We start from the raw sequence: 18439 nt of genomic DNA on the forward strand, positions 1-18439 counted from the left end.
CGGAATCGATTTGGAGGTGGAGGGTCTGTCATCATGGTCTGGGGTGGTGTGTCACAGCATCATCGGACTGAGCTTGTTGTCATTGCAGGCAATCTCAACGCTGTGCGTTACAGGGAAGACATTCTCCTCCCTCATGTGGTACCCTTCCTGCAGGCTCATCCTGACATGACCCTCCAGCATGACAATGCCACCAGCCATACTGCTCGTTCTGCGCGTGATTTCCTCCAAGACAGGAATGTCAGTGTTCTGCCATGGCCAGCGAAGAGCCCGGATCTCAATCCCATTGAGCACGTCTGGGAGCTGTTGGATCGGAGGGTGAGGGCTAGGGCCATTCCCACTTGAAATGTCCGGGAACTTGCTGGTGCCTTGTAGGAAGATGGGGTAACATCTCACAGCAAGAACTGGCAAATCTGGTGTAATTAATGGACAAAAAAAATTGATTTTCTTTCAAAAACAAGGCCATTTCTAAATGACCCCAAACTTTTGAACGGTAGGGTAGCTGTAGACCTTATCGTGAAATGCTTACTTACAAGCCCTTAACCAACAGTGCAGTTCAAGAAATAGAGTTAAGAAAATATTTACTAAATAAAATAGTAAAAATAAAAAAGGAACACAGTAGAATTACATAACAATAAGAGGCTATATACAGGAGGCACCGGTACCGAGTAAATGTGCGGGGGGTACAGGTTAGTCGAGGTAATTTGTACATGTAGGTAGGGGAAAGTGACTATGCAAAGATGATAAACAGCGAGTAGCATCAGTGTCAAAACAAAAGCGGGGGTCAAAGTAAATAGTCCGGGTGGCCATTTGATTAATTGTTCAGAAGTCTTATAGCTTGGGGATAGAAGCTGATCAGGAGCCTTTTGGACCTAGACTTGGCGCTCCAGTAGCGTCTATGACGTCGGTGACAGGAGTCTTTGACAATTTCTTGGGCCTTCCTCTGACACCGCCTGGTATATAGGTCCTGGACGGCAGGAAGCTTGGCCCCAGTGATGTATTGAGCCGTACGCACCACCCTCTGTAGCGTCTTATGGTCAGATACCGAGCAGTTGCCATATGAGACCGTGATGCAACCAGTCAGGATGCTCTCGATGGTGCAGCTGTAGAACCTTTTGAGGATCTGGGGACCCATTCCAAACCGTTTCAGTCTCCTGAGGATAAAAAGGTGTTGTCGTGCCCTCTTCACGACTGTCTTGGTGTGGTTGGACCATATTAGTTTGTTGCACTAAGCATTATAATCCGATGGAAGACAGGTGAAACGATCTTACAATGTTTCTAATAAATCTCAATTCAATAACACCCTATCCTGACTCATGTAAACCACATCAGTGTTATTTTTAATAGCAAATAATACTCATAAAAGTGATTCTCCCATCAACTTAAAAGTTGATGGGAGGTGACACCTGCTGGTCAAATTAAGGAGAGAAAACAATGAGCAAAAAGGTCCTAAGGGGCAAGTACACTGGATTCAAAATGTCACATGTTGATATGATCCAATTTCAACCTCAGTTACTAGGCTATCCCACGTTACATCACTATGTATAATTCTATCACATCAAGAACTAAAATCCTGCCATGCCTATCCCTATACATGTAGAACCAGTAGTGAGACTATTGAAAGAAAAAGAGAAAACAATGTTCCCCAGCAACTGAAAGCACATAAATACAAGGTAAACAACAGATTGGCTGGCTGGCACACACACACACCCAAAGAGACTATGTACAGGCACACACACGTTTAAGAATACAGCTTTACTCATAAGGCCCAAGCAAGAATTATGTTTAAAAAAAGAAAAGCATTCAGCAAGTGATATTGGTGTGATACTGTTGTCCACAAAGAGTGGACATCACCACAGAGAGGTTACATAGTTCCAAAGCGTTAAGGAGAAATTCATGAAAAAACACTGGGAGTAGCAATAGAAGTGATGACTACATAGATGAAAATATCATCATCGTAAAGTCAATTCATGTCAATCATTCTATCTTCTGTTCACCCATCTCCTTATTCAGCTCTTCATAAGTAGCGTCTTCCTCCTTGTCATCTCCCTCGTCTGCCCGTGAGTTAGGGACCCAGAGGCCAGAGTCAATGCATCTCTTCATGTGGACCTTAGCCTCCTGACGGGTGGGAACAATGACATTCAGAGCACCTGTTTTTTAACAACTTCAGGAAGTTTTATGTCACTATTAAGTGTGCCTTTACATTTGTAGTACAATGTATGTTGTCATATGCTTGCCCTGAGCACGTGGAAGACAATATAACAAAAGAAACACAGGAATGGATTTGGTTTTATAACCTACCGTTGGATCCAGCTTAGTGATGACAGTCTGCAACATTGCAATGTCCTTCTCGTCAAAACATTTCTGCATCTCCTACAAAAAGGACAAAATAAAAATTATTTAACCAGGTAGGCTAGTTGAGAACAAGTTCTCATTTACAACTGCGACCTGGCCAAGATAAAGCAAAGCAGTGCAACACAAACAACAACACAGAGTTACACATGGAATAATGTCCCAGTTCCTTGGGACGACAGAGGCAGATATTGAGATCCGGCTCGAAGGACCAATTGTTAAGAGAATTTTGTTCTCAAGGTTCATAACCCAATTTTATTATATTACTCAGTCTGCAAACCAGAATTTGTACGATCCTGGTCGAATGAAACAGATGGAGGCCCAGCTGAAATTGTCAAAAAGGTTTATTCACGGAACGTTCTAAAGTCAAGAATACAAAACAATTCATTTTATACTGACTTCTCACGCCCACACATTCACAAAACCATACACACACACACATACACACAAACATACGCACACACATACACACAAACAGACGCACACACATACACACAAACAGACGCACACAATGTCCTGCTACGCACACACTGTCTCACTACCCAGCCGACAGAGATTAGTGACCTTGTCCTTGACACGTAGTCCCTGTTCTCTCCCAAATCTCTAGTCAGGTCGGCACCGAGCTCAGACAGTCTGTGTTTAAAATACCATAAAGACATATTGTCTTTACCCTAATTCTGACTAGGACTACACATTTACTGATTATGATTTTATACATTCTAATCACTTCCATACAATTATATGTTTCAGGGCGGAATATCCTAATCATTCAATTAACAGATAATTCTCACCTATCAAATAAACAAACATACAGTCAATAATATAATAGAAAAAGTCTATACAGTGTGTGCAAATGAGGTAGGATAAGGGAGGTAAGGCAATAAATAGGCCATAGTGGCAAAATAATTACAATATAGCAATTAAACACTGGAATGATAGATGTGCAGAAGATGAGTGTGCAAGTAGAGATACTGGGGTGCAAAGGAGCAAAATAAATAACAGTATGGGGATGAGGTAGTTGGATGGGATATTTACAGATGGGCTATGTGCAGGTGCAGTGATCTGTGAGCTGCTCTGACAGCTGGTGCTTAAAGTTAGTGAGGAGATATGAGTCTCCAGCTTCCGTGATTTTTGCAGTTCGTTCCAGTCATTGGCAGCAGAGAACTGGAAGGAAAGGCGGCCAAAGGAGGAATTGGCTTTGGGGGTGACCAGTGAAATATACCTGCTGGAGCGTGTGCTACGGGTGGGTGCTGCTATGGTGACAAGTGAGCTGAGATAAGGCAGGCTATACCTACCAAAGACTTATAGATGACCTGGAGCCAGTGGGTTTGGCAACGAATATGAAGGGCAATATGAAGGGCCAGCCAACGAGAGCATAGAGGTCGCAGTGGTCGGTAGTATATGGGGCTTTGGTGACAAAACGGATGGCAGTGTGATAGACTGCATCCAGTTTGCTGAGTAGAGTGTTGGAGGCTATTTTGTAAATGACATCGCCGAAGTCAAGGATCGGAAGGATAGTCAGTTTTGTTTTACCAGGGTGTCTGGCAGCATGAGTGAAGGATGCTTTGTTGCGAAATAGGAAGCCGATTCTAGATTTAATTTTTAACTGGAGATGCTTAATGTGAGTCAGTTTACAGTCTTACCAGACACCTAGGTATTTGTAGTTGTCCACATATTCTATGTAGTGATGCTGGACGGGCGGGCAGGTGTGGGCAGCGATCGGTTGAAGAGCATGCATTTAGTTTTACTTGCATTTAAGAGCAGTTGGAGGCCACGGAAGGAGAGTTGTATGGCATTGAAGCTCGTCTGAGGGTTAGTTAACACAGTGTCCAAAGAAGGGCCAGAAGTATACAGAATGGTGTCGTCTGCATAGAGATGGATCAGAGAATCACCAGCAGCAAGAGCGAAATCGTTGATGTGTACAGAGAAAAGAGTCGGCCCGAGGATTGAACCCTGTGGCACCCCCATAGAGACTGCCAGAGGTCCGGACAACAGGCCCTCCGATTTGACACACTGAACTCTATCTGAGAAGTAGTTGGTGAACCAGGCAAGGCAGTCATTTGAGAAACCAAGGCTGTTGAGTCTGCCGATAAGAATGTGGTGATTGACTGAGTTGAAAGCCTTTGCCAGGTCGATGAGTACAGCTGCACAGTATTGTCTCTTATCGATGGCGGTTATGATATCGTTTAGGATCTGAGCGTGGCTGAGGTGCACCCATGACCAGCTCGGAAACCAGATTGCACAGCGGAGAAGGTAAGGTGGGATTCGAAATGGTCGGTGATCTGTTTGTTAACTTGGCTTTCGAAGACCATAGAAAAGGCAGGGTAGGATAGATATAGGTCTGTAGCAGTTTGGGTCTAGAGTGTCTCCCCCTTTGAAGAGGGGGATGACCGCGGCAGCTTTCCAATCTTTGGCTTCGTTAACTTGCAAAACCAAAAAGAGATAGGGATGATGATTATGATGGAAGGACGGTGCTAAATGAAGGAGGTGCAGCAGTAGATGTTCCATACCTCAGGTAGGGACTCATACACCTCAGCAGGATCCAGTCCTCCGGGCCCCAGGCGTTTCTGTCTCTCCTCCTCTTCGTACTCCTTCATGGCCCTCTCGATGCGAATCTTGGCCCTGCCGCGCACCCTCTCCTTAAAGGACTCCAGCTCATCATTGAAGGCATCCTGATACTGCTGATCTGCAGTCTGAGAGAGGGAAATGTAACTGTCTATATGCTTTGCTATTGAGTGCAAGTGGGAAATGTATTACCTCTACACACAAACAAACCTTTATCTTGGCGAAGAACTGACGGAAGCAACCGCGGGGATCCACCTTTAGGCTCTTAGCCAGCTCCAGGACGAACTGCATCACTATGGTCTGGTGGGCCACCTGCTCCATCAGCGCTTTCTTCTACAGGAGGAAAACATCAACAGGACACTGACATTAACCCTTGTCTATGCTCATCTGTATCAAGAAAAGGAAACTGCATGTGTACTTCGTACTGAGGCATGTTTGGGCAAATAAAGAGGATCTGACGATCACTTACTAACCTACTTCATAACCTTCTCTACACCAGGATTGTGTTCATTATGCACCAAACGTAAGAAAATGGACTGAAACAGGGAGGGACTTCCTGGACTTGTTCAACAAGAAACACTATCGTTTTCTGTTTCAAAACGTTTTGCTACCCTGTGCCCTACTGAACATGACCCTGATGAGTGTCCTCTGGGGTAATGTATAGTGGATGAAATCCCTGATGGGTTATTAGAGGTGAGGTTTGTCGTATTACGGTTCTGCTCTCACCTCCTCCACCTCCAGGTCAATGCACATGATGACTAGGTAGTTGGCCGTCTCCTCACACACAAGGTGAGGGTTGTCTGATAGGTACTTCTGGCTGTCATCCCAGCGTTTCATCATACCTGACAACAGAGACAGATACCATGGCCATGACAACTACCCACAAAGAATGGGGACAACAAAGAATTGGATAATGACTCTCACCAAAGTGTTTGATCTCTTTCTCATACTTCTCCACAAAGGTCTTGTGTTTCTGCTCTTTCTGCTCCTCGGTCTCCTCCTTCACATCTGGCTTAACGTTCATAACACTCTGGGAGGGAGGGAGGGGGAGAGAGAGAGAGATCGGAGTGGGGCAAGACAAGTGGCATCAGCAAATAACCATAACCTGCAGCCAGGGCGCACCAGTGGTTCCACACACTAAACCCACCTTGCTGAAGCCCTCCTTGCAGAGTGTGTCTACGCTCCATGGCATCTTCTTCTCTTCCCGCCGATGGTCCTCCAGTTTCTTCTCCCAGTCTCGCTCCTCCTTCTTCAGCCTCTTCTCCTCGGCCTGTGCCTTGCTCAGCTCGGCTTTGGCATCATCCGTGACTGAACTGGACAGATTCTTTGTCTTCTTCTGTGCTTCAGTCAACTTGCGCTTAGATTCAGCTAGCCCCTTCTCCAGGTCCTCACCAGCCTTTATGAACTGGTCCATTCGTTCCACACGCGCCTAGGTGATGTTGGGGAGAGGGGTCAGGACAAAGGGATCTCATCACGGATAACTAGATATACAACACATAACGCCAAATGTTATGTTTATCTTTCCATTGCGTTTATCTGCAAAAGCAGGCTGTTTACATAACGTAGCTAGCTATTTGCTAGCTACAGCATCTGCACATCTAGAAAGCTAGCTAATAATGTGATGATTAGCTAACTTACAGAGACCAAGTAGCTATCAAATGCATCACTCTAATCGACATAACGTTACCTCGTGTCTCCATTTGAAAAGGCTGGGTGTATCGATGTTTGGATGGGTGTCATCTTCATCATCTGAAACCTCAATGTGGTCCCACACGCTGTAGTCTATCCTACTTGTCATTCTAGCTACCTAGCTAGAAGGCTAAAATGTGCTTGTAGCAAGATCACGTTAAAAGTGAAAATAATAGATTTGAGTCTAATGATACAACGTAACTAGCTAACTTAAAACTTTGTTAGAAATTATATCGGTAGCTAATATATTTCTATTGCTTAACAACAATAGTGCACAATATAGCTTTAACTAGCTAAGGAAGAAACCCTGGAAGTTTCCGTTTAGACGTTTTCCACGTCTCTACGTAAATTCGTCATTGAAGAACGTCAAGGCAAAGGCATGTGGGTGGGGCATAAGATTTTTATAATTAAAAAAAATAGATATATTATTTAGTAGATTTAATAATAATAGCCTACCATCATTGATAATAATAAAACCAACTGGCCATATAAATATACATTTGTCATTTTATTAGTGTTTTTATGACACATAAAAAAGAGAGAAAGAACATAAACAACAACGTAGATTTCCAAAATAAAGTTAATGGATAGCTTATTAAGGGATATAATTATTCACACTACCTCGCGTTCTAGGGTTCTCCACACTGAAAGTGAACTGTATACCCTACATATATATTTAAACACATCAAAGTATACGTTATGTTGCAATAACAACAAGAATCAATTATAACACAATAATATGCTACTATAAACTATTACATGACCAAAGTCTTTGAAAATGTAAGGCGATTCCTTTTTTTCTGTGTGATGCTCTGGCTGACAATGATGACGCTCTCACACCTGTAACAAAACCGTGCAATTGATATTAGAGACAGACAATATCTTCCCTCTGCTAATCCCCCAAACTTGGACTTTTGTTTTGTAAAGCCAACACTCCACTGTGGGAAAAGTCACATACCTCCAACGTGGCCCTTTTTACCTTCAAGAGACTCCTCACATTACATACCAAATAAGATCAATGGCTTCTATAACAAGTATGATTGTAGAGAGTGCTAGTTCTATCCTCTAAATGTTTGCATTTAACAATGCCCCCTTCACTGTGTCCTCCTACCTTAAGACTTAGTCTTGATGATGAACTGCTTACTCTTCTTGCCAATCTTATTAGAGGAAATGCAGGTGTAGGTCCCTGGAAGCAAGGAGGAAGAGGTAAAAACAGGTTGGTCCTCCATCTTCTCTTTGGGATCTGAAGACTGCCAGCTGTACACAGGACTGGGGCTTCCTGTAGCCGTGCAGTTTAATGTGATTTCATCCCCCACACCGATGTCCAGGGTCTCAGCCTCAGGACTGAGGAAGGATGGGGGGTCTGAGAAAATAAGTACAAGGGAAAGGGATGGATATTGCATATAAACGAATACACAAACACAATTGGATTTCATTGTTTCTCATGAAACTATTAATGGTTGGGTTGAGTGAATAGACTCACAGTGCACAGAGACGTTGAGAGGCTCTGATGTCACTGAAGGAGGCGGTTGTGGTCCCTCTTGTCCCAAGTCCAGCTGAGCCACACACTTGTACTGGGCTCCGTTATCAGCTTTGGTTGGGGTGATCAGGAGGATGGAGGATACTTGGACAGGGGAGGCAGGGGTCAGATCAGAGAAAGAGTGGTTGTAAACTTCAGTCTGCCCTCTGTACCACCTCAGAGTGAGGTATTGAACGGGGGCGATGTTCTGGACATCACAGAGCAGCTGGTACTCTTTCCCCTCCAACATGGGACCAGTGTGGTTCGCTGAGCTGATAGTGACACTGTCTGGAGTCTCTGTGAAAGATCAGCTGGTTAGTGTGTTAAGCACAACACGTACATTTAGTAGTAGTCGTCACAAATAGAATTCATTATTATGAAGTATGGCCTGATGCATGTACTACGGCCATGCTCTGCCTTTAATTGAGCTAAGATAAAAAGCCAGCTTTATGTAGGCCAGGTTGACTCACTGTAAAGGATGAGGTTGAGCTTCTCCTCACACTGTCTGGGTGCAGTGAAGAAGACTCCGTAGCAGATAGGCTCCTCGATCCAGTCGATCAGACTGTCCACCTTCCATTGGACAGCACGGTCCTGTTGGGTGTGTGCTGCCCCGATGGCTGACTCCCAGCCTAGGACACGCACCGGGCGAGAGGCCTCACAGCTGACAGACACAGGCTCCCCAAACCCCACCACCACCCTGGAGGGTTTCAGCTCCAGAGAGCATCCTTCACCTGACACTGAGACATGGACAATATCATCCTCACCATCATCATCGTTACATTGTCTTCATCTGCATCATTTTCACAATCTTTTTCATTATCATCATGATCATCACGTAATCTAATTAGAAAGGTCTATTATTGCCGGGATATCCGCAACATTCATATTTGTTAAATAAAATCACATTTACAGATACAAAGAAAATGTTGCTTGCAGTGATTTGATTGTGTGACTTTAGCAGGTGTTTATGATCGGTTTGTATCACTGTGGATATAAGACTGGGTGGGATGCAGGTTCCACTTTGCCATCATCTCTGGGTTGCAAGTTTAATTTCAGTGGACAAAGCACAGGTAAATAATTCACACACTCATATATGCAATATTATATAAGAGTATTTCGCCAAAGAGCTTTAAAACCATTTATGACCAATTCTATTGCCAAAAACGTCTTCAAACTACAAACTCGTCGATACAAAGGGGGCCTCTACTGCAGATGTCCCATAACCCTCGACTCCACAGAGAATAAGCAAATCTTATGAATAATATAATGTTGTCTCTTGCAACATCTTACCGGTGCAGAACATGCAAAAGGTTAGGATCCATTTTAGAAAGTAGTTTTCCATCTTTTTGCAGACTTTGATGAGGTCCACTATGGTCGGAGTTGAAAGGCGAGTGGAATTCCGACTTGGTCCTGCTTGGCAACTCCAAAGTGAACTGTGATTACTAACAAAAGCCCTCCCTCACCAAACGAGGGCTCTCATACCGTAGTCTGTGTCTGACTGCAGGGCCCCGAGGGGGAGAAGAGGGGGCTAAGGAAGTTTGACGGGCATCAAGGCCAGACCTCAATGGTAACTCATTAGGCCTACATCTCACAGGGGAAATTCTTCCTTTAATCATTTATTTGTGGTTTAGTTAGAATCTGTATTTTCATGTTCAATGAGAGTTAATATATCAGACCCATGATATATTTCAGCCCAAAATGTATTCCTACTCCTAGAATCTCAGCCTAGATCTTTTGTAGTTCTGTTCGCTGTCATGTATTGTTACAGCAGCACAACCCCAAGCTATTCAGATGACATCCCTTTTCTGTTTTTAGAAAATACCCATATAGAGTTCTGACTTCAGAATGGTGCTACGGTTACAATTTTCAGTTCTTTAATCTGAAATGAAACTTCAATGACCTATGTTAATTTGCCTCAAACTAAACAATTCCCGTGTGACTGTGGATTCATATACATAGGTGGTTTGAGAAAACTCACATTGCAGTTCTACTCTCTTTTCTGCAGGCATGTTTGATTCCCATGCGCACACTGCTTGGACACCCCATGCTTTGTCAAGACTCAAGCAGGTTGGATTGTTGGACTTGAGTTGTCCGGCATGTAGTGTGTAGGCCTCACACTGTGATCAGAATGTACCACCACTGCACAACAGCACCGGCCGTGACCAGGCTGCCAGAAACATTGCTCAGTAATTGGATGCTTATTGGGTGTATTTATAGAAGGCTCAGCTGCCAATCCTCAGTGTCTACAGTATGTCTACTCTGTTTTGTGTTTCTACGCTGTGCCTTTGTTTGTTGTGGAAGTACACTACTGTACACTTGTTTCTGAAAATGATCATGTGTGTATAATATAACATGTTTTTGCTCAAGGACTAAATGTGCTGGCAAATTGCCCTTATAAGTCTACACTGCAGCCAGGTTGTTATAGCAACAGTCAGGCTGCACACACAAAGTGTTTCTTGGCAAGGCAGAAGTCCCCTTCACCAGGATGAAGCAGAACCCGAAAGACACAAAAAGGACACACACTCAATTCTGAAAAAGGAAGTATTTATTTGAGCCACCGTAGGCAGGATAACAGATGGACTTTCATGCTTCGCTTTACATGGATCTTAGTTTGTAGTGATTAGTATGAATGTGTCAGTGTTACAGTGATGTATGAGAGAAATGGCATACAAAAGACAGTAGAGGAACATGTCACAGTGAAAGACTGGTCATTTCAAAACTTTAACTCAATGAGCATAGCTGGTTGATGTTGGAAAGTGAATGCCGTGTATGCATGGTAAACATCACCTGCATTGTCGATGCGAAACATTCAACCAATGTTGCAGCACTATTGAAATGGAAATTAAAGACGGCATGATTCTCACCTAAATATGTTGCAGTAGAGCAACGCCTGAAACTGAATCTCTGACACAATGCTGAGCCTGACAGTATTGACATTCCGAAGAGAGAACTAAATATCTGAACGGAAGAGCAGTCAGATGGAAACACACACATCACAGGTCATATAAACATAAGCAAGCTGACAAAAATGTCTAAATAAAGCAGAGAATGAGTGTTAGTGACTGTGAAAGAGAGCATATAACATTCAGTGCTGAAATAAAATGGACAATATACACATAATTAGTTAGCGACACAATACACAAACATCACATGCAAAAAGCTAGTTAACATAGTGCAGCTCAAACAGTGTCCTGTGCACCTTACAAGCACCATGTCCAACTGTACCAATGCTATTCCAGCCCTGTGCAACGTGAACTGAACATACTTTGCACTTAACACTGTAACCATACCTTGAAATATCTAGCATGAATTTGTTTTAAAATTGTAATAAAAAATAAACACAAATCTCTAATTGTGATTCAACCTAAAAAGACAACGATTGAAGGACTGTGCCACTCCACTCGTCAAAACCGAGAATTGTTTCTACTAACACACAGTATAGCAACGTGTTAAAGGACCATGTGAGCCACCTATGGTGAGATATGACTGTGTAGCCTATTAAAATACCTGAGATAGATAAAACACATTAGTGGCCTTTCTCTCCTCACAGCCCTGAGACTGTGTCCATGGGATTCATGTCGGTATGCATGTTCGCTTCCCTATGGTCCGCAGATATAGGTTGAGAAAGTGAAAGACAAACGATTAAAGCTATCATCAAACATACTGACAATACTGAGAATCAAGGGTGCTGTGACGGTAAACGAGAGAGATAAAGTGGAAGAATGTGGGCAGAGAACAAAATAAGCAACAGTGAAGAGAAGCTGCCTGTGGCTCTTGGTATAGCAAACTTAAATCGGTTAAAAGGCTCTGGTATCACCATTTTAGAGCAACAAGAAAAAAAGCATTAGACAGGAAGTGATGCATTGCATGGCTCATTTCTCACTGTACAGTCACATAAGGTCACTTGGTGCTGTCATCGGACTACAGCGATCAGGCTAGCCTGTTTCCACAGCCGATTTACCTGCGTGACAGAGACACAGTGGCTGTGAGTAGAGAGACTACATTCAGGCATGCTTGATGATAAAACAAATAATAAAACAGGACACACATGCATGTGAATGGATGATTTGTAGTGTGGCGCAACATGCTCACAGGGACACAGCCCAAGACACATTCAAAACAACGCACCTGTCACACCCTGACCTTAGTTTTCTATGTTTTATGTATTATTTTGGTCAGGTCAGGGTGTGACGAGGGTGGGTATGTGTGTTTTTGTCTTGTCTAGGGTTTTTGTTTATCTATGGGGATTTTGTATGTCTAGGTAATGTAGGTCTATGGTGGCCTGAATTGGTTCCCAATCAGAGGCAGCTGTTAATCGTTGTCTCTGATTGGGGATCCTATTTAGGTTGCCATTTTCCATTTAGGTTTTGTGGGTAGTTGTCTGTGGGTAGTTGCATGTATGCACTCATTTGATTAGCTTCACGTTTGTTTTGTTAGTTTGTTTAGTGTTCTTCGTCAATAAAAGAAGAATGTATTCAAATCACGCCGCGCCTTGTTCTCAACACCACATCCAAATGGCACAAAGCTATTGGTTGGAAAAGGATAATAGAAAGCACTCTTTGGATTTATAAGCCATGCAGGATTGAAGCCATCCATCATAACAATTCAATAAACAACCATTCTTATTCATACAGTGTCTGTTGAGGAAGTCCTGCTGGTCACACTGGTGATAGAATTGCTCTTCCTCTGGCCTGGTCAGATGATGGAGTTGGGACCTGCTCTGTATTTGACAACGACATAGACAATCACGACCACAAAGGCCAGGCCCAGGCCCGATCCTATGATAGCCCAGAACGTTGTTCTGCCCCCTGTGGGAAGAGGGTGTGGTTAATGAGGGTTTATTTATTTGTTTGTGATGCACCACAGACAGACACTAGAGCAAAGAAAGCCAGCACGACCACTACTATCCCTGCAGTGGTTCCACGACTGCCTGGAGAAACAGGAGCCATATTATACATTTAAATATACTGTCAAAGGAGATATTTCTCAGAGCAGTCTATTTGGGAAATATTAAGAAAGTAACACATATTCATGGTACAGGAAAATTGGGTCCCACTTCACATGAAGTGTCCTGAAAAACATATTTCCATGGTAGCTAGTTTCATATGTACAGTGTAGTTACAATGTAATAATTGCAAAGTAACAAAGTACTTGTGTTTCATATGTACAGTGTAGTTACAATGTAATAATTGCAAAGTAACAAAGTACTTGTGGTCACCTGATGATGTACCCTTACCAATGGACACAGTCTCATTCTGGTAAAGGGTAACATGAACGCACCTAGTAAGTGAGTGAAGGGGGAACGAGAGGGGAAGAGGGACGGGTAGCAGGTGAGAATAGAAGCATTTATGAAAAAGATAAGACTAGGTACTAATTAGAAACATGATCCTACCTTTAGGTTTGGGATTCACAGTGAATGTCTTGCTGATCTTGCCTATCTGATTGGAGGCAGTGCAGGTGTAGTTTCCTGGGACCTCGGACGGGGTGGTGAAAAGAGCTTCTTGGACATGTGAAGACTGCCAGCTGTACAGAGGAGTGGGCCTTCCAGTAGCCGTGCAGTTTAAGGTGATTTCTTCCCCAACTCTGATGTCCAGGGTCTCAGCTTCAGGTCTGGAAAAGGTTGGGGGGTCTGAAGAATGAGGAGAAATAAGACAAACATAACCAATCAACATGGACTGTTCCCACAAGATTCAGTGTTTGGGGAGGGTGAAATCATGAGATGATAATAGATTATTGGAAGATTCTGTTAAATATCATAGTAGGGTATCAGATCAAACTAAATGATCAGCTGTAAACATGAACGGAATGATTGAAAATAAGACTGTAGGGAACTCACAGAATACGGTGATATTAAGAGGTTCTGATGTCATTATGAGAGGAGGTTGTGGTCCCTCTGGTCCCAGGTCCAGTTCTGCTCTACATCTATACTGAGCTCCATCATCATCTCTACTGGGGCTGATCATCAGAGTAGCTGACACATCCACTGGTGTCTTACTGACGTTACTGTAAGTTACATTATCTAAGAGTTCATTCCCTTTGTACCACTTCACAACCAGGTTCTGTAGAGGAGCGATGTTCTGGATGTCACACTGCAGCTGGTACTCTGTCCCCTCCACCATGGGACCAGAGTGTCTCAGAACAGAGATGAAGACGCTGTCTGGAGTCTCTGTGGAGGAGGTCAACAATGTAAAAAACCCTCAATGCTGATATACAGTTAAATAGAAACATACCTTTCTGATTCACAAGGAGGAAAATACTCACTGTAGAGAATGACTGGAAGTACTTTTGAGGGTTGTTCGCCATCAATGAGAGTGATGTGGCATTTAGGTTCTATTGTCCAATCAGTAAGGACCTCCACAGTCCAGATGACAAAGTTGACCTCTTCAAAACCTGTACCTCCGAATGTGGCCTCCCAGCCCATCCCCTCATGGTCTGTGGATGATGTGCTGCAGTTGACTGAGACTGAGTCTCCATATCTCACCACCACTCTGGGAGGGTTGAGCTCAAGAGGAAAGGAGGCATGTGTAGGACCACCTACCGGTCAGAGCACATGACATGCAACCATAAAATAACACTGACATAACAATACAATGTCTGTCAATAAATATTTGCTACTATTTTTGCTGGTTTGTATTACAATCTCCCTGCTGACCAAGACAACTGGTTTGACTGTGGCCATACATTTCACTATCAGAGGGTGAGAGAAAGTTGCCTATTGCTTCTGCTAGTTGTTAAAAAAAACAATGTCACTCAGTCAAGTCAGGAACAAGGGAGTAAATGAATGAAACTTGTTTTAATATTGATAGTGCTCTAAGGCAGGGATTCCCAAACGTTTGCACTCAGACCCCCCTTCCAGCATTGGGGAACAACCCGCGCCACGCTGTGCACGAGCCGCGTCTATTTCTATGGGCAAAAGCACTTTTCATGACAAAAACTGTTCACACCCCTCTTGTTGGCGAAGAGAAAATCATGCAGGTTTAAAGCTTATTTTCTGCAATTCTACACATTTTGTTATGAGGTCCAGAGAAAATTTAGCATTTTTATTCTATACATTTTTCCATGTCTAATGTGTATTTAAGTGACTCAAACATTACAACAAAATCTATGGGGCAAAATAATAAATAAAAAAACGTTTGCTGACATGTGTCCCGACTTTAAAAAATAATTTTAAAAACTCAGGCTTTCAATTTATTAATGTGGTTGTGTCACATCCTGACGATAGGGAGACTTTATTTTCTATAGTAGAGTAGGTCAGGGTGTGACTAGGGATTTAGTCTAGTTTATATTTTCTATGTGGGGTTCTAGTTTGTTTTTCTATGTTGGTGTTATGGTATGATTCCCAATTAGAGGCAGCTGGCTATGGTTGTCTCTAATTGGGGATCATACTTAAGTAGCATTTTTCCATCTGTGTGTTATGGGATATTGTTTGGAGTTAGTGCACGTAGCATCTCGTTAGTCACGGTTCGTTGTTTGTTTCTTTGTTTTGTTCTGTATTGTTTTGGTGAGTTTCATTTATTAAACATGTGGAACTCTACGCACGCTGCACCTTGGTCCGACCATTATTACAACGTACGTGACAGGTCGAGAGTTATAACAGTAGAATGCACAAGGTGCCATTTTGAAATGTGGTAGTATATGGGAAGTTTTCCTCTTATGTCATTCAATGACAGACATGAGAGATTTTTCTAACATGTCAGTAATGTACAGTTGATCAACTAGCCCATGTTAGCTAGGTAGGTATGTTAGGCTAACCAGCGATCTAAATCTTGTAGTTATCATGGCCATAATGTGTGCCTCGACCCCCAGGAGGCCCCCATTGAATTTGATGACTCACTCAGGTATCATATGAACACATTTAAGACATGGCTAAATTTGTATAATTGCAGGAAATTTGCTTTAAAACGGCAAATAAATTCTCCCCGCCCATAGCAAAATATGGAGCATTTTGGGGAAATTACCTTAAATGCTAAATGTTCTTTCTATCAACAAGAGGATTGTGAACAATTTGAAGTCATATGGGTCGCGACTTGCGAGGTGGAGGTTTGTTACTACGCAGATAAAGACTATACCAACCCAGAATTTTCCCGCCTAGGAAATTTGTGTGACCGGACCTTCTCAAATTGTAGTTGAGTAAACCTGGGCTAGTTGATATGAACATTTCTGACAAGTTATAAATAGCTCTCTAAGGTATGCAATGACTGACATGACAAGAGGAACTGATGATACACTACCCAATTTCGAAACTGCACCTTGCATTGCACCCTAGGGGGACCGCCCCACAGTTTGGGAAACTGTTCTAAGGGACCGAATTCGAGAGAGAAAAACAATTGCTTTTCTTCCAAATGAATCTACCACACCCATCAATAGAGCTCTTTCTTGATCAGAGACATATTGATTCCGTGGGAGATTGGACTTGGACTTCAAATAGTCAAAAACAAGTTTACTATGACTTCCAGAAAGTTAATCATACCTGGAAAATACAATGAAATAGTAATTGAGTTGTTTAAACATAATAGGAAATTCATACGGTAACGGGAACAGCAAACATCTGTAGTTTAACAAAAAAGTAGTAACATCGATCTGTAGACCCTACCTGTAAACACCAACACACCGAGTGTCAGAAATCCATAAAGTCCTTTCACCATATTTATTTTATCCAGCAAATATATCCCAATGTTGACCGTCACCTTGAAAACGTCTAACTCCGGTAATCGAAACTAAAAGCAGCAGCGCACACAAACGCTTTCCCACACGAGAACACATCCATCTGTCCATCCGTGGGTTGCCATGTTAGGCACAATTGCTAGCCAAATCACATTTAAAAAACCCTCCCCACAATGCCTGAGAGGAGTTGCCACATTTAGTCAATAAAAGCCTTTTCCATAACGTCATCGAACGAATTAAGAATGAATATCAACGTAACTTGTAATGATGTATGGAGCTAAATTCGGTTTTCCATCAAAACAATAATTATTGCGAGCTAACTTGACTAAAATCAATTTAAATATGGTGCAAGAGAAATTATAATTAGCCCTCATTAAACTCGCCAGATATTTTTTTTAGCATTGGATGTTAATTTAACTTGTTTGACTGCTATGATTAAGCAATAAGGCCTGGGGAGGTGTGGTACCATATATGGCCAATATACCATGGCTAAAGGCTACAGCGCAGAGTGCCTGGATACCACAAACCCGCAGAGGTGCCTTATTGATATTATAAATTGGTTAACAACATAATTAGAACAGTAAAAAGTCATTTTTTTGTCATAACTGTGGTATATGGTCTGATATACCACAGCTTTCAGTCAATCAGCATTCAGGGTTCAAACCACACACTTAAAAAATGAATGTTGGGCAATTTTCTGGCATTTGTGACTTTATTATGTGCCAGATGTTAAGAATATAAACAGTTATAAATGGCCTATTTGCGAAATTGACTTGTCATTTCAATAGGCACAGGCTAAGCCTACTGACTAAAATCTGGGTTCATGACTGTAATGAAACTCTGCCATGGTTTGGTTAACTAGATGCAGGTAGCCTATAGCCCCTGATTGAACTACATCTCATTTGAAATAGCCTAAAGTAACCTAGTCAAGATGTAGGCAATATGTAAAATGAACGATTTAGCAGCTTGCTTAGTTCAAATTGACAGACTAATATATTCAACATGAGTAGCGAGGCGATTTTGAGGTAAGAAGTGTTTCTGTTGCCCTGTTGGAACAGGCTAGTAAGATTGGGGTCGTAATTTTAATCACGGAATCAAATATTAATAATATGGATATGAACTGAATAGGCCTATGCTTGTCATTCAGTGTTTTATTTAGTTTTACTTGTAGCCTAATCTGACGGACTGTTAACTTCAATCTAATGCATTCTAATAACAGCTGATCGGCAATTGCGATTGAACTGTGACCATGATCACAATTGATAACTTCCAATTTCATTAACTAAACATGGCCATTAATAATTGCACAAGGTTAAAACAACCATAAACTGAAGGTATAGGCTATTTATTAAAACCGGTTGCCAGATCCAGGAAGGCTACACAAGTGGCACAAACAACACTCCAGTGATTTAGTCATTGTATCAAATGCTAGGCTACAGTAGCCTACATAGACATAGACATTAATAGGCTACATGATGGCCAACAGATACAAATGTAGGATATCATTTCCACATTTAATGTCAGTTCCATTGTGGTCTTTTTCCCTAAACAAAAGCATGCGAGGGAGTTCCATAACTTCCATTTAAATTTTCCACTGAGCATGCGTAAAATACTTCGCTTACTAAGGTTTTAGATAAGCAAAGTGGACATTAG

General features: G+C 42.3%; 2 protein-coding genes across 2 annotated transcripts; both read right to left on the reverse strand.

The window, feature by feature from the left end:
* Positions 1-1311: 1311 nt before the first annotated feature.
* Positions 1312-6938, reverse strand: LOC120034374 (hsp90 co-chaperone Cdc37-like). The gene is made up of 8 exons (XM_038980904.1): positions 6602-6938; positions 6062-6343; positions 5839-5944; positions 5641-5756; positions 5125-5247; positions 4860-5042; positions 2299-2370; positions 1312-2115 (listed from the first exon to the last, which is right to left on the reverse strand). Exons 1-8 carry the CDS (start codon positions 6710-6712, stop codon positions 1975-1977), a joined length of 1134 nt encoding a protein of 377 aa, XP_038836832.1. The 5' UTR covers positions 6713-6938; the 3' UTR covers positions 1312-1974.
* Positions 6939-8045: 1107 nt separating this feature from the next.
* Positions 8046-16899, reverse strand: LOC120033991. The gene is made up of 8 exons (XM_038980391.1): positions 16716-16899; positions 14384-14656; positions 13959-14288; positions 13515-13751; positions 12819-12930; positions 9413-9555; positions 8593-8859; positions 8046-8419 (listed from the first exon to the last, which is right to left on the reverse strand). The coding sequence occupies exons 1-8, from the start codon at positions 16765-16767 to the stop codon at positions 8046-8048; spliced, it is 1788 nt and encodes a 595-aa protein (XP_038836319.1). The 5' UTR covers positions 16768-16899.
* Positions 16900-18439: the final 1540 nt, after the last annotated feature.

The sequence above is a fragment of the Salvelinus namaycush genome, chromosome 41, assembly GCF_016432855.1.
Source record: "Salvelinus namaycush isolate Seneca chromosome 41, SaNama_1.0, whole genome shotgun sequence".
NCBI lineage: Eukaryota > Metazoa > Chordata > Actinopteri > Salmoniformes > Salmonidae > Salvelinus > Salvelinus namaycush.

What these genes read in the sequence shown, in the direction of transcription:
- LOC120034374 (XM_038980904.1), bottom strand. Translation starts at nt 6,712, where the DNA reads ATGACAAGTAGGATAGACTACAGCGTGTGGGACCACATTGAGGTTTCA. An exon ending in TTTTCAAATGGAGACACGAG is followed by an intron (nt 6,344 to 6,601) that starts GTAACGTTATGT and finishes AACATCACCTAG; the next exon opens with GCGCGTGTGGAACGAATGGA. An exon ending in TTGACCTGGAGGTGGAGGAG is followed by an intron (nt 5,248 to 5,640) that starts GTGAGAGCAGAA and finishes TTCCTCCTGTAG; the next exon opens with AAGAAAGCGCTGATGGAGCA.
- LOC120033991 (XM_038980391.1), bottom strand. Translation starts at nt 16,767, where the DNA reads ATGGTGAAAGGACTTTATGGATTTCTGACACTCGGTGTGTTGGTGTTT. An exon ending in CGGTGTGTTGGTGTTTACAG is followed by an intron (nt 14,657 to 16,715) that starts GTAGGGTCTACA and finishes TCTGACCGGTAG; the next exon opens with GTGGTCCTACACATGCCTCC. An exon ending in GGTCCCAACTCCATCATCTG is followed by an intron (nt 9,556 to 12,818) that starts ACCAGGCCAGAG and finishes TAGTAATCACAG; the next exon opens with TTCACTTTGGAGTTGCCAAG.